The 12,279-nt window shown below is 45.8% G+C and overlaps 1 protein-coding gene across 4 annotated transcripts in view; it reads right to left on the bottom strand.

Moving 5' to 3' along the window:
• SMARCD2 (SWI/SNF related BAF chromatin remodeling complex subunit D2) overlaps nucleotides 1–12,279 on the bottom strand; it is a 39,744-nt gene that overhangs the window by 2,270 nt on the left and 25,195 nt on the right. For all 4 annotated transcript variants that reach the window (XM_084804659.1, XM_084804660.1, XM_084804662.1 and 1 more), the window contains 9 exons: nucleotides 11,360–11,402; nucleotides 10,164–10,286; nucleotides 9,802–9,921; nucleotides 6,234–6,329; nucleotides 5,101–5,202; nucleotides 3,964–4,125; nucleotides 2,616–2,713; nucleotides 1,676–1,811; nucleotides 601–723 (listed from right to left, as the gene is read on the bottom strand). In XM_084804659.1, the coding sequence (XP_084660785.1) occupies nucleotides 601–723; nucleotides 1,676–1,811; nucleotides 2,616–2,713; nucleotides 3,964–4,125; nucleotides 5,101–5,202; nucleotides 6,234–6,329; nucleotides 9,802–9,921; nucleotides 10,164–10,286; nucleotides 11,360–11,402 (1,003 nt within the window). The remainder of the gene's footprint in view (nucleotides 1–600; nucleotides 724–1,675; nucleotides 1,812–2,615; nucleotides 2,714–3,963; nucleotides 4,126–5,100; nucleotides 5,203–6,233; nucleotides 6,330–9,801; nucleotides 9,922–10,163; nucleotides 10,287–11,359; nucleotides 11,403–12,279) is intronic.

Raw genomic sequence — 12,279 nt, 5'->3', positions numbered from 1 at the left:
GGACTGTAGTCCTAAGGAGGAACTAGACACCACAGCCCAACCTCATAGAAGCTGCCAGGGCAGCAACACAAACCAAGACATGCAGGAGGAACCCAGCAATGCCACGTCCAAGCTACAACTATATGCAGTTACGTGAGAGTAAGCCCACTATATTTCATAATGTATGTTTTGCACTTGTTGGTGTATTATTTTTAGTATTTTGTTCTCTTGTGATGCAATCTGCCCAGAGAACATGTTATTGGGCTGACTAAAAATATAGGGCTGGATCCAGATTTAAGCTGGATCAACTGCATTGGCAGACAAGGACATCCCTGCTCCTGCCTTCCCATGGCAGTCCCTCTGGCCTCCTGCAAATGCTACCCAGAGAGTCAGGAGACCCTGCTGAATTGGGTGAGCTGTGGTGGGAGGGGGATCCCCAAAAACCAGGCAGAAGGACTTTCCACAAGCAGAGCCCTTCCTCTCACAGAAAGCATATCCTGGATCCAACCCATAATGAATAAAGATACATAAGGACTTCCAAGTAGACATATATAGACTTGTACTATTAGTCCTGCTGCATACTCCTGCATGGTTCCTGCATGACTCAGTCCCATTATTTACCTTCAGGTCCCTCTGCTGAGATCTGATCCACTCCTGGATGAACTCCTGGGGGTTGTTACTGAAACTCAGCATGAAATCTCGCTGGGTCTTCAGCTGGTTGATAGACTCAATGGTTTCATGGATCTACATGTAAAGGGTAAAGGGTGTGTTAGGGAGGGACAGAAAGGCTCCCAAGACTGAAGACTGAAAATGTGATGCAAGGGAGGGGCTACTCGTGCAGAGCCCCACAGGGCTAGACCACCGCGTGCACTGCTCACAGTGGAGTGGCAAAGGCCACAAACCAAAGGCTGTGCAGAAGCCTAGGACATGAATTTCTGCAGTTACTTTTTATTAGATAAAAGATTCTGGAGCAGGAGGACAGGAGGGCAAAGGAGTAGAGGCAGAAGTTCAACAGCGAGGATAGGGTGATTGAAGGTGTCAGAAGCACTGGAATAAAGCAGCCTTCCTCAACCTGGTGCCCTCCAGATGTGTTGGACTACAAGCACCATCATCTCCAACCAGCATGGCCAATGGCACCAGCATGGGATAGCTGGTGTAAAGCAATGGCTTCATGTTGTCTTCCTCACAAACAAGCACGGAGCCATCTGCCTAGGGATTTCCACCCCTGTGGATACAAGCCTTCACACAGCATATCTACCAGTCCCTTCATTCCCCTGTTCTTACAGACCTAATCCCATCCCAAAGGAATTAATGCTATTCCAACAATACAAACTTGCCATCAACTCGTTTTACTTGCAGAATTTTGACTTCCTTTAGCACAAAATTCCAGCTTGACAAAGCCAGGCTGGATTGTAGATGATTCACTGCTTGCAAGTGACACATTCCTACCTGCAGCTCTTTGGAGACCCTAACAGCCAGCTTGGGCTTTTATAGTCCACCACAGACCAGAGACACTGTGGCTGAAAACAGCTGTGGCAGCCATGGGGGATTAACATGTTGGGGATAAGCTGTGTACTCCTAGAGCCTGAGGGGAGCTGTGTGCCTGGCTAGCCTCACTCACACGACACTGTCCCCCACGTTATGAAAGGCGATACGCTTGAATCACATTCCTGCTCCATGGTTGGCAGGACTCTACCTTGACATCCAGGGAAGCAATTTCCTGCTGGTTAGTGGTGGAGGCCAAGAAGTTGCTCATCTGGGCCTTCAAGGGGTCGTCCACTTCCACATCAATGTCATAGCAGGCTGTCTTCTTCTGGTCATTAGGGTCCACACTGGAGAGATGGGAATAGAAAAGTGGGATGAGGGCCAAAAATATATATCTCCCTAAGAGCGGTGTGTTCACCACCCAGACACATTAAGGTCAGGATTAGATTCTCTCATAGCCAATTGCCCTTGAGCTCTTCAATACAGGAGAAACCGCAGCAAGAGTTATCTGGACTGGAGGGTGTGTGTGTGTTCCCCACATCCAAATTGCAAATACAAGCTAGTCCAGGGAAACTAATATAGGATATGCCAGCAAGTATTTTTTAATTTATCTAAGGTATGTATATACTGCCTTTCCTAGGCTTAAGATGGTTTACAAATGCAACAGAATTATAAAACAGCAATTAAACATAAAGCAGACAATAAAACCATATCAAACACAACAAAATTTCATAAGCAGAAAAATAAAACTGCGAACAGCCTTTCATCACATCACCCTCTGAAAGCCACCAGAAATACGATGGGTCCTGCAGTCTTTTCAAAAGGACATAAAGGAAGAACCAGTTATGGCTTCCTAGATACATCAAAAGCAGCATCTTCCAGGTGTACAGGAGGAAACTCCCTCCTCCCTGGATGCTATGTTTATAAAGGTTTTTGTTTATCTTCACAAGCGACTCCATGAAGCAGACCAACATTATTCCTTTTCACAGATGGGAACTCAGATAGCACATGGCTTGTTCAAGGCCAACAATGAGTGCTCATGGCAGAGGTGGGATCACAGTGAGATCCTCCAAATATGGGGGGGGGGGGGGCTCAGAGAGTATAACTAATTAAAGCTTGCTTCCTCGCAACTCTTGCAATGTCAGGCCTACCTGATCACATGGTTGATAACAATGGGATCTGGATGCTGCAGGAGCCCCGCCAACTTCATGGGGATCTCAGAGAATCGCATGCGGATGCAGCCAAAGATCTAAAATGGAGCAAGAGAGCAAGCCATTAATGGACCGTGAGGCAGAAGCAGCAGCCTCCCATGCAGGAGACAGGCCCAAAGACGGAAGTGCAAGCAATCCAGAGGCAACAGGTGGGATTTAATTGTCAATGTCATGCTTGTACTGGGACAAACACTAAAATATATTTGTATTGCATATTTATTTATTAGGCATCTTGACTGCCAGACAACCATGCAAATTGCTACTTATTTAGGGCATGTAATCTGTATGGTTCCACTAACGCGACCCAAGTAACTGCAGCTCCCTATCCTCTCACCAAAATTAAAATTACACAAAAGGACTAGACTATTTTTTAAAAACTGCATTCAAATACTCTTTGAAGGGTGTGTGCAAAGAGGGGAAATGAAGGATTCTAAGAGAACCTCCTGCCAGAGTATAGCTAGCTAATATAGTGTACTGCTCTCTTCACAGAAGACAACACTGGAGCAGATGAGGGGCCTGCACTTTCTAAGTGCCTCTGCTCCACCCTTTGTGGGGCCAAATGAGTTAGAAGGGAAACCAAGAGCAAGCCTGTATATATACAACCTCCAAAGACAAGTAATAAAATCTGTATTATGCACAATTTATTCTACTTCCATGACACTGGTTTTCAAATGAGGAAAATGGACATGAGGATCAGAAAGTCAGAAGCAGGGGAGAGGATATGGGAGGTGAAACTGTACATGTACTGAAACCCCAAGTCTTTAGATCACTGCAACCCCCGCCCAGCCCCATGTCTCTTGAGTTTCAGAAGACCTCATCCATACATCTGCCCACTTCTTTCTAAAACCTGAAGGATTAGAAATGTGGGTGTGCTAACTATTTAATATTTGTTTTGTGCCAGTGTGCAAAGGACTGCGTAAAGCAGCCACCGAGGCAGCATGCCAATCGTCAGGAATTCTGGGTGTTGTACTCCGAAACATCTGGAGGGCACCAGGTTGGGGAAAGCTGGCAAAGAACATGTAAGAAGTGTAATCCCTACTAAAGCAGATTACAGTCTATAGACAGGCCATTATCAGGAATGACAGGAGTATCAGGAGTAGGAAGGATGGGGCAGGTAAACAAAGGTGGTTTGACAAAGACTCCATTAAAAAAAAAAGCACAGATTCTCAAGGTGCCAAACCCTGCACCAAGCAGGGGACCAAATACATACAAAATGGGTGATAATCTGGCTGCCAAAACTTGGGGTGGGGAGAAAGACAAAAGGGAAGACTCACGATGACTTACTGACCTGGCGAAAGTAGCGGTTGCAGTTGATGTACTCTTTCTCATGACTGTCCTGGAGCTTGCTGTGTTTGATGTAGAGCCACAGGGCCTGCATGATGCTGGCACGGGTCTGTGTGTGAACACCCAGCAGGCGAGCCAGACGGGGGTCCAGCTTGTACTGAGGAGGCTGCAAAGGCCATGCTATCTGGTTAACATACACGCTGATCAATCCCAGCCTATGCCAGGTACTGCGCCTTACTCCCATCTCCAAAAATGGAAGGAGGAATGGGATCTGAGTAACCGCCAAGGGAGAGACAGAGAACCTGTCCTAGAGCCGAGTGGGAATCTCAAGTGGACTCCAGCCGGGTCTCTAACTCCCCAAACCACAGGTAGAAAAAGATGAAAAAGAAGTCTACTGCCTTTGCAAGAATGCTCAAAATTAATTATGAAACGCAACAGAGGTTTTGCGAAAGTGCCTTCCTCTGAACCCAGTAAGAGCCTCGTGTGGTGCAGAGTGGTAGGCGGCAGTATTGCATCTGAAACTGTTCCCCATGACCTGTGTTCGATCCCAGCGGAAGCTGGGTCTCGGGCAGCCGGCTCAGGTCGACTCAGCCCTCCATCCTTCTGAGGTCGGTAAAATGAGGACCCAGCTTGCTGCGGGGAAGGTAGTCACGACTGGGGAAGGCAATGGCAAACCACCCCGCTACAGTCTACCAAGAAAACGCCAGCGCAAGCGGTGTTCCTCTAGGGGTCAGTAATGACCTGCTGCTTGCACAGGAGGAACCTTTCCTTTCCTTTCCTGAACCCAGTGCTTGCTCATTCTCAGTTATGTCTTTATAACCCTATGGGCTAGAAACTTACTTTCTTATCACAAAAGCCAAGATTATGAAAAACCCAAATTCTGCGCAAGATTCTGGTGTGCTAATATAGATGAACAGTTGTGTACATAGGCAACCAGCCAGATATCCCTCTCCCACACCCCCTCTCGTTGGAGGAACCAAGGCCACAAGAGTTGTGAGACATGGGGAAGACGCCTCTGGCCACATACCTCCTCCACTCTCAAACATGACTTGTCCAATGATTCAAATGATTGGGAACTTGATAATTCAGGGCATTTCAATGTACCAGTTCACACCAAGCACTAGGGCCTGTTCCCTCTTACCTGGTGGTCCAGCATGAGCAGCAGGGTGCATTTCACATTGACATCGCCTGGGCGCTTGACTTGGAAGCCATCTGTTTCTTGGGTTGTGGGCATCCGGTGCCACTGGGGGGGGGGGGGGGAGGCAAATGAGATAGATCCTCTTCAGTGTAAGACAAGTGTGCAGTGCAAATCCATCATTCTAAGCAGTATCTTAAGGTTTTAATGGGCAGTTTTCAGATTACTGTTTCACCCCTTACTCATGTAATGAGAAGTTCCATTTAACTAAGAAGTTATTTCACCAACTGAAGTAACTAAGAACAAATATCCACAGAAGAGACATGGGCAATATCCACACACACAATAAAGCACCTTTAATGAAAGTGCTCCATTATGTGAAGAGGTGATGGTCATGATGCGCTAAAAGGGTTATTCAACAATACTGGCACATGGCTCCTACTAAACATAAACTGACCCTACAGCCAGTGGGTAAAATGTCAGTTTGGACATTGGAGACCCAGCTATTAAGCTCCCAAGGCAGCATAGAACCTAGTTACCACACAGGTTTGCTGTGAAAGTAACCAAGACAAGAACTGTACAGCATTTTGTACACAATGAGAAGTACTACAGAAATAATACTGGTTATTATGGGGGCCCTGTTGTGGGAAGATGCCTGTCAACAATGGCTTAACCCAGAGGGCAGAAGACCTTATTATTTTTAGCCCTGCAACGTTGACTGTCTTATGTCCAGGACAAGCTATTATCAGAATTGGGTTGAATAAGCTAATGATGCCAATGCACAGCTCATCTTAAACCAAATCCAGGAACACTCCCTCCCTCTGGCCTCTTCTGGAAGCTGTTGTCTTCAACCATCATCTGCTAATGGTAGACCCTGAGGCCTACCATTCATCCCTCTCTATCAGAAACACTGTTTTCAGCCCCGATTTTGTATTTCTCCACCACCATGACCACCACTCTCTCTGCAGTTCCCTAGCCCAACTGCATCAGGGCAACTCCAAAGCCAAAATTACATCAGCTCGCAGAGGAGCAAAGTCCAGCATGGCAGTTTGCCAGACAAGGTGTGTATCTTCCTGAGTATTGGAACTGCTCTGAGCTGCCTTCCATTCCCCAGCACAAACATGCACCAAGGCACCTACCTCCACCAGGTGGTTGTCTGGGCCATACAATTCTTTGTCTAGCTCGATGACCAAGCTCTTGAAAAAGGATGAGAACTTCCTCTTCTGCTTACTTGGCTGAGACAGAAAAACTGATGAGGCACTGAACCCTGCCTTTTCCGCAAGCACACAGAAAGCACTGTTGCCAGATACATCTCTAAAAGTGAATACAAGCAAGTGGTGCCACTCCTAGAAAGGAGGGGCATCATCTGGTGCAAAGCTAGGACTGATACCGCCACTACCATCATTGTCGTTGTTACTCACACAGTACTTTCCTTCGGGGTTTACCTTAAGAAGAGACGAGGGCCTTTCTATGAGTTTGGGTAGGTAGGAGGAGAAGCTCTGAAAGAATAGAGAGTTTAGGAGATCCTATGTGTCCAGGCAGGGCTGGCAAATTAAAAATAAGGAATGCTCCTTGTTGTGGTGTCTGAAATAAGGGGCTTCTGTTATGTTCTTCAGCAGTGAGACCATCTGGACCCTTTATGCTAGATTTGTCAATCCAAACTCTGGGAAGAGGAGATGTATGGAGCTAGTATGACACAGAGCTGAAAAGGAAAAGTCAAACTGACTTTTTCAGGAAGACAGTCTGAGGAACTGAGGCAATCAATGGTGTCAGGAGATGGAGGTCTAGACCTTATTGACAAATTAAACGTTAACATATGAGGTCCAGATGGTATCCACCAGAGAGTGCTTAGAGAACTCAAATGTGAAATTGCTGACTTTCTGATAAAAACGTATAGCTTGTCTCTAAGATCGGACTCTGTAGCAGAGGACCGGAAAACAGTAAATGTAACACCAGTTTTCAAAAAGGGATACAGGGGGATCCAAAATGTTACAGGCCAGTTAGCTTAGGCTGCAATCCTATACACAACTATCTAGAAGTAAGTCTCATTGAACTCAGTGGGACTTGCACCTGCGTAAACATGTATAAGATTGTGCTGTTAATATCTGTTCCAGGTAAATTGGTGGAAAGCATTATTACAGATAAAATTGTCAAGCATACAGAAGAACAAGTCTTGCTGAAAGAAAATCGACATGGCTTCTGCATGGGTAAGTCTTGTTGTAATAACGGTTTAGAATTCTTTGAGAGTGTTATTATGTAAGGGGTTAGGGGCGATCTGGTAGACATTCCATACTTGGACTTTCAAAAACACTGACCAAGTCCCTCAAAGGCTCCTGACTAAACTTGGCAGACCTGCAGACCCACTTATGGATCAGTAATTTATTAAAGAACAGGAATCAGAAGGTAGGAATAAATTGATAGTTCTTGCAATGAAGGGGTGTGAGAAGTGGGTTCCTACAAGGATCTGTATCAGGACTGGTTCTTTTTAACTTGTTCATAAGTGACCTGCGGCAGGGGTGCAGAAGCTCAGGCCCAAAGGGCAAATCCTACCCTCCTGGAGTTGTAATCTGGCCCTCCTGGGTTCCTTAATTGGCTCCGCCCCGCTTGCTCCTGACCATCTATCATTTGGCAGTTTCCCAGCTTTTGTGCAACTTCCTTCCCATTCTAAAAGGTTGAACTAGCTTCTTTACAAATGCAGATTCTAGGAAACTCTCAGACTGCAATGAAACAGTTAATCCACACATCTATGAATATCAATAGAGGAGACGAAGTGGAAGTTAGAGAAGTTGCCAGCAGTCTGGGCATAATCTTCTCAGCCAGACTTGCTTGACAGGGATGCCCCACCCTTAGGGTGGCTCCCTCCTACGTTGGCTCCCATGAGAGGCCAACCTGGCAGAGCGTCTGAGCCCTGCCTCTAACTCCCCGCCCCCCACTTCGCTCTGCGACGGACCTTAGCGTCCCATAAGTCATGCCCCTCACCCTCCTCCTCTCCCTCCAAAACTTGAGCTCTCATGGTAGACGAATGGGGAAGCCGTTCAGGCTGGGCCATCTGTGTGTCAAGGTCTTGGGAAGAAAGTCTCGCTGTATCTGGGCTCACTAGGGAGGGTGCCTCCCTCTGTTCTGGCTATTCCCATTCTGATTCTGAATCTGAGCTGCCAGACATCTCCACACACTAAGATTCATTCCTGATAGTTACTAGCAGTAAGATCATTAAGCTAAAATATACTGGCATTTTTTGGCCCCACCCCTTTGGCCACATCCCCTTTTGCCATCAGCCCCACCCACTACTGGAATGCAGCCCAAGAGCTTCTCCAAAATGGAAATCGGCCCTCAGGCGGAAAGAGGGTCAGTTCCTCGGACCTCGAGTTAGGGGTGAGCAGTGAGGTAGCCAAGTTTATTGATGACACCAAATAATTCAGCAAAAATAAACCACATTTGGCATGTTATTTATTTTACAGTATTTATATTGCAATCTTAGTGTTTTTAACCATCCTGTATTATTTGCTGAGGGGTAGATGACTTTGTTGTTTTTGCTGCAGCAGACTCACACAGCTACCCCTCTGCAAATAATTTAGGCTGGTTAAAACAAAAAGGGACTGCAAAGAACTCCAAAAGAGAGCTCTCCAAAATGGGTGAATCGGCAATAAAATGGCATATGTGGTTAAACTGTATTTATTTATTTTATTTAAATATGTGTACATAAATGTTACAAAATAAACTAAATCAAATGGCAAATGTTGTTCAATGTAAGTAAGTGTGAGTTTTGCACATTAGGGGGAAAAAATCCTAATTTCACATTTACGTTGATGAGACCGACTAGGGAATGGCTTCCTCACACAGTGCATGTGAAATCTGCTACTAAAAAATGTGGTTATGGCTACCAACTTTGCTTCAGAAGGGAATTTTAACAAATTCATGGAGGATGAGGCCATCAAAGCCACAATGGCCACGTGCTGCCCCCAGTATCAGAGGCAGTCACTGGCTTCATACAACACAATAACCCACACACAGCGGTTGACTATGGGTTGAGTGTGGGTTGTTGTTGAACTGTGGGTTATCGTGTTGTCTGAACCCAGCTGCACTAACAAAGCACGGCTTGTTAATCACGAACAACCCACAGTTCACAACCCAACAACAAACCATGGGTTGTCAGGGTGGCTTGTTTGAAAAAAATTAGCCACCTTGCAGAAAACATGCTGGGTTCAGACAACACGATAACCCACAGTTCAACAACAACCCACAGTTCAACGAAAACCTACACTCGATCCATTCTCAACTGGTGAGTGCGGGTTATCATGTTGTGTTAACCCAGTCAGTATGTCTCTGTATACCAGTTGCTGGGAAGTAACAGTGGGAGAGGGCTATTGCCTTCATTTCCAACAGGCACCAGGTTGTCCACTGTGGAAAACAGAACGCTGGACTAGACAGACCTTTGGTCTGATCCAGCCCGGCTCTTCTTATGTTCTTATAGATAGACCCTTGCTTGGATTAAGGGAGATAAGACACACAAGGTGAGACTTCTCTTGTGCATATGTATTTAGAGGGGACATCAAGAGCTGAGGGAAGGTAGCTGGCTAGCTGCCTGAAGCAACTATGTGGGTAGGCGGGATGGGGTGGGGGGGTTCGATTTAGATGCCCTGAACTAAAATCCAGGGAAGCCCATGCTAGCCACAAAGCTACCTATCAGCAAGGGTGTTTCAGTCTTACATCATCCAAGAGTTTGCCCTCCACACGAAGTTCCCACGAGGCAATACGCTCGCCACCTTCAGACTCCTCCTTGCCAGGCGTAAACGTATTGGAGATGTAAATGCGCAGCTTCCGTTTTTGCTGAAAATTTGAAGAAAAACATTCACTGGGGACAGCAGTGGGATCAATTCAATCACATACACCACATCGAGACCAATTCCAGTCCACAGGGCTGATTCTTCTTCCCAGGGCAACCTGAAGTGGCAGGCTAAGTTGCATCTATAGCCAAGGCCTCAGGCTGCCAGGGAGCACCCTGAAGAGCTGAGTTGATCCTGTCTCCCTCCATCCCTAAAGGGCTGGGCTAACTCTCCCTCCCTCCCTACCGTCAAAGGCTTCTTGATGGCCTCCTGGATCTCCATCCTCTTGCGGGCAATGGTCTGATCCAACTTGCGTTCAAAGGCCAGTAAATCCATGTAGGCCTGAGACTCTGGGACTAGCTCACGAATCTGTGAAAGCAACGACAGTCTATCAGAGAGCCATCTCTCTAGGAGCATGATCAGATTCAAGGTTCTGGTGCCTCTGAGCAGTTAGATATAAGGAGAATTTCAAGGGGTATAACTCTCTGGGATTTGTATTATGATCCCCATCCTTCCCAGTGCACAAACAGGCCTCTCGCTGCTCTGCATATCATTGGAAGAGGGGGCAACATACCTTTGCCCCACTTTAATCAAGGGTAGATGTCCTTCAACCTCACTTAGAAATATTATCCTCTCATAGGGTCTTTGTGTACATGATCAATGTTAGAATGGTGAATCACTTTGTAAAACAGCCAGCGGTTGTTGCAGGATTTATTGTTGGCTTTTATTGCTGTTTTTATTGCTATTTTATTATGTTTATGTTTTTATTGCTTTTAATATTTTTGTAACCCGCCCAGAGAGCTTCAGCTATTGAGCAGTATAGAAATAAATAAATATTGTAACCTTCTTTGTATTTTATTGCTGTAAGCCTCCTTGGGAGGGTTTCTGCCCTGAGAGGTGGCCCAGAAATGTTTTAAATAATAATAATAAAAAAATATAGTTGATTCACAATTGAAATAACTGCTCCAGACTTGACTGCAACTGCCTCAGACACTCTAGGTCAGCCTTCCCCAACTTGGTGCACTCCTGATGCTTTGGACTGCAACTCCCAGCATTCCTGATAACTGGTTATGCTGGTAGGGGTGTTGAAATCCAACACATCTGGGGGGCGCATGGTTGGGGAAGTCTGCTCTAGGCCAACCAGATGGGAGCTCAGTGGGAGCAGTTGCAACCATTCCACATGGGAAGGGACTCACCAAAAGACAAGCAACATCTCCAAAATTCCCCTGAAATGGTGGGTTCATTTTCCTCCCATTACTCAGTTCCTCTCATCTGTACACCCAAATAATTTATTCAGGAAGGATAATTTATTCAGGAAGGAAGTGAGATGGAGGATGGCTTCAAGCCCTGCAATCTGGTTCCCCCCACTTCTCCCAAACATGCCCACTGGCCTGCCTACTTCCTTTTAATACCAAGAGCTCTCCCCAAAAAGGAGCACTTACCCTCTGTGGTAGGACTTTGTCTGCCATCTTCCTCCTTTTCAGCCTGAAAGAATTGTGCAGAGTAGTAAGCTATTAGAAGGAGAAACAGTCTAGAATCCTGTGCTAAAGATCTATTTCCATGTACATGTCTGTAAAGTCCAAACTCTGCAACTGGAATGAATTACATTCTAATTACATGTCCTGGAGAGTAATACCACTTTCTCTGTAGTAAATGTCTTCCTTATTTCTAAATATTGATGGGCAAACTCCCCACAGTTTGATAATAAACTGGGAAATCAATCCCCAATGCCAACTCTAATTTTAAAAACACGTAATTTGTGTTTAGCTCTGAAAAGTTAGCAGGGAAATTCAGAGTCAGGGGAACATCAGATGTATTTCATACCAGTTTCTTTGCTTGTCTCAGTGAAAACTTACAGATGTTATCAACAAAGTCTTTGTCTTCACCATAAGGACCCCCCCCCCCCCGCCACCAATAGAGATGGGGAAGATGCTTAGTGAGCACAAAGGAAGACCTTTGCTGGAGCTGAGTCAGGCTGAGGAATTTCCTAGGGCAGTCAGATAAACCTGGGGATTGTATTCCTAAAGGGATTGTATTCCCTTATTCCCAAAGCTTGGGAGCTTCCCTAAACTGTGTTTTATGAGCTCCCTGCACAGCGACTACACAGTTCCCTGCAGCCAATTTTGTTCTAATTGCCTGGGGAGGAGTATCGCAAAGGTTCTGACTGAACTGTGATTCGTGCCCAGGACCTAGATGATGGTAATAAAAATAGCTGAACCAAAACCAGAGAAACACTTTCAATCTATGTGTGATTTGTTTGTCTATTCAGTGAAATGTTTTCTCTCACTAAACATACTTTGGCACATGCGCAGAGCCCATTTTACATTCCCAACTGCAGATGAACTTCTCAGGGAAAAAATGT

The sequence above is a fragment of the Heloderma suspectum genome, chromosome 6 (genome assembly GCF_057233095.1).
Source record: "Heloderma suspectum isolate Gila_16-S chromosome 6, 16-S_ref, whole genome shotgun sequence".
Classification (NCBI taxonomy): Eukaryota; Metazoa; Chordata; class Lepidosauria; order Squamata; family Helodermatidae; genus Heloderma; species Heloderma suspectum.
Note: the sequence above shows the minus strand (reverse complement) of the source record. Positions and strands in the feature narration are given on the sequence as shown.